Source organism: Diplodia corticola (assembly GCF_001883845.1).
Source record: "Diplodia corticola strain CBS 112549 chromosome Unknown scaffold9, whole genome shotgun sequence".
Classification (NCBI taxonomy): domain Eukaryota; kingdom Fungi; phylum Ascomycota; class Dothideomycetes; order Botryosphaeriales; family Botryosphaeriaceae; genus Diplodia; species Diplodia corticola.
The window spans coordinates 571,955-575,309 of NW_017971488.1; the positions used below are offsets into that span (position 1 = coordinate 571,955).

Here is a 3,355-nt window from a genome sequence, read left to right on the forward strand (position 1 = left end):
TCATCGGGTCAGGGTAAATTCATTGGACGTTGGTGGATGGAGAAGTATGAAGCCTTCCATTTCAAACGTTATTCGATGACAACACGAGTCACATCACTAGGGCCACGAAAAGTCCTTTGTAGCTGCAGCGAACAATGAATTCAGACCGAACCATTTTGGACGACATCAGGACCACCTGGTCATGCATCTGTACTATACACTCACCAATCCATCCCGTCTCTCGTCTCATTCCCATCCTGCAGAGTGACTTCGGCCAGGACTGAGACCGGCGTGGAGGAATCCTTCCGACACAGTGCTTCAAACACCTCGTTTCCAAATTTCTGGTACGAAGACGCAAGCCCTCGGTTCCGGATGAGCTTCAACTCCATGTCATCCAAACAGAACGCGAACTCCTTGTCCCCTACCCGAACCAAACGGCTCTGGACATCAACATTGACCGCTTCCCCATGTTTTGCGGCTTCGTAGAAGGCTTCATCTGCGATTGTGATGGCCAGCATGCCGATGTTTGGCATGTTACGGGCAAAGATGAAGGCGAATGATCGCGCAATGACGCACTGAACTCCGACGCCTGATGGAACACGGCGTCAGAAATAATGAACAACACGGAACGACGAGGGAAGCCGACCTTTGAGCGCTCTGGGAGCTTCTTCACGGGATGACCCGCAGCCAAAGGCCTTTCCACCAACAACGACCGTGTAGCCAGCCTTCACATGATCACGGAAGTCGGAGTTGGTGACTTCGAAGCAATGTGAGCCCAGCATGTCGTCCGTGGGATTGCCAACGCAGGCAGGGGCTGGAATGATCTGGATTTTGTTAGTAGCCAAAGAAAACGAGAGCTGCCGATCAAGGAACTTACGGCGTCCGTGTCAACGTAATCACCGAGCTTGTAAACGTTGCCCTGGATGTTCGGCAGGGATTGGTCCGGCCCGTCCCTTTCGATGCCATCTGAGAAAGCTGCATTGTCATCATTTACCGGCGTAGGTCCGGTGAGGAGACAGGGTTCCACGTAGTGAACCTCCTCCACCTCCACCTCGGTCCTACTAGCGGAGCCGTTTCTCCACGACTTGCATTGGTCTAGGTAGTCGTTGTATTTGGTCTCCGACACGTCCATGAGCAGATCGCGTGGATCTGTCAAGGTCATGCTGAACGACGAAGCGGCAACCGTGGCAGCCGAGCAGATGTTTCCGACAGCACCTGCAATAACAGTGTTAACAGATATAAAACGCAAGCGCAGTGCACTTACCTCTTCCCATGCGGTTTTTGAAGTTCCTGTTCTGGGATGACAGCCAGTGTGAGCCGGCTTCTGCAACATCTGCACCTATTCCGAGACAAAGACTGCATCCAGGCGCAGGCTGCTCGTAGCCACATTTGGAGTAAATGTCCAAAAGACCGAGCTTCCTCAAGTTCCTGACAATTGGGAGGCTGCCTGGGACAACGACACGTTTGCCGTGTTTCACTGGGGTGAATCCTCGGTGCAGGCCCGCTTCGAGGACCAAAGCAGCCAGAACAAGATCCTCCTCGGTGGTCGTGCAGGCTCCAATGAAACATCCATCGAACCTCATCCCAAGGCGCTCTGTGACCGGGCAGACCTGGTCAGGCGAAGGATAAATGGCAATGTATGATTCCACCTCGCTGAGGTTGATTTCGAAAGTAGCCGCGTAAGATGCGCCTTGGTCGGGCCGGAAGTAGAGTGATTCGGACTTGTACATCTTCCGTTTCCGCCCATTGACAAATTCTTGTGTGATTTCATCGGGTTCGAATATCCCTGAGATAGCACCGAGCTCCTGCTTCGTCGTCAGCCAGCTGGTGCATTGGGGGGGAAACGGTGCCTTACCGTGCACATGTTCGAGATGGCAAATCGCGCATCACAGGAAACAAACTTGGCACCAGGACCTCCAAACTCGACTATGCGCTCGGCGGCATATGTGTTTCTTTTGAGTTGCTTCAGGATGGACAGAATGACGTCCTTTCCCCGGATGTACCACGCCGGCTCACCAGTAAAGTTGATCCTGATGGACTCTGGCACCTTGAACCACGTCTCGCCTGTAGCAAGGCCCGCCATTACGTCGCCTGCGCCAAGGCCAACAGCCAACGAGCTGACAGCACCAGCGGAGCATGTGTGGGAGTCAGAGCCCAGCACCAGCATTCCGGGCTCGGCTCTCTCGCGGACAAACTCGGTGTGCAGGATGGTATACTGTTCTCCCGTCAGCACGCGTGCGGACGTGGCCAGGAATGCCTTACGTTGGAGCCCTGATTCTCCGTCATTTTCAAGTCCTGCTTCGCGCTTTGCAACAGCCTGATCAGCTCCTGCACGCGCTCCTCCTTGTACGTCCGCGGATCGACGGCGTGGTCTCCAGCCAGCCAGAAGCGATCGTTCCTCCACGCCGTCGGCTTCATGCCCAGACTGGTCATGCTGTGCCGCATGCCCACCCAGGACAGCTCGCTCGCAATGACCCAGTCCACAGACACGCGCAGCAGATCACCAGCCTCGACACCCTCGGCGCGCGGAACCGCGAACGCATGGTGCGCCAGGATCTTCTCGGCGAGATTCATGCGTCTCCTGCTCGCAGGGCGGGGCTGCCGCACCGGCTCTGGCAGGCGTCTTGCGGCTGCTTGCGCGTCGGCCGCGGCCAGCCACGCATCCGTCAAGAACCCGATCTCCTGCAGCGTGGCCTCGTCCGTCCCTTCCCACGTCTTGCCGGAGAGACCCAGTCCGCCCAGTTCGGTGTCGCTGGTCGAGAGGTCGAGGATGTGGCGCATGACCCGCTCGTCCGCCGCTTTGCCCTGGCGCCCCAGTGCGGCGCAGATGCTGGAGAGGAGCTGGGCGGCGCCGCTGAACGTGTCGTGGAAGCGGTCTTTGCTGGGTCAGCTGCGGCCGGTCGGGCTGCTGCGGTCTGCGTACCTGGGGAGGAGAATTCGGCGCCGTCGAGCTCGATTTTGCGGGCCTCGTTCAGCGTCTGCAGCATGCGCTGCGCGAAGGCGTATGGCGCGCTCTCTTTGACGATCATCTTGGAAATTCGAAACCGCTTCTGTGTGTGGAGGAGAATGGCAATTGATCACTCAATTACACGGTGGTTGTTCTCTGTCTCGTGGCTAGGTATATTGCCTGATGTGACTTAACGGACGCTTGGATTGGCGACACTACAAGCCCAAGCGCAGGGTCAGGTCTCGTACGGATCGATGCCTGTAGCGCCTTGCTTCGCGTGGCCGGAAGAGAGAGAGACTCGGCACCGGAAAGAGCATCACGGATAACATCCGAAGCCACCCGGCCGCCGCGCAACCCCAGCCGCCTTGCCGGTTCCGCTTCGGAAACTATGATTTCGATGGTCAGAACAGAGCCGGAAAACGAGTATGA

At 56.9% G+C, this 3,355-nt stretch overlaps 1 protein-coding gene across 1 annotated transcript; it reads right to left on the reverse strand.

Moving 5' to 3' along the window:
- Nucleotides 1-200: 200 nt before the first annotated feature.
- Nucleotides 201-3,008, reverse strand: BKCO1_9000178 (aconitase family protein; the record flags this gene model as incomplete). Its single annotated transcript, XM_020279823.1, has 7 exons — nt 201-568; nt 626-803; nt 857-1,194; nt 1,244-1,784; nt 1,835-2,194; nt 2,242-2,855; nt 2,903-3,008. 7 exons carry the CDS (start codon nt 3,006-3,008, stop codon nt 201-203), a joined length of 2,505 nt encoding a protein of 834 aa, XP_020133167.1.
- Between the last annotated feature and the right edge of the window lie 347 nt (nt 3,009-3,355).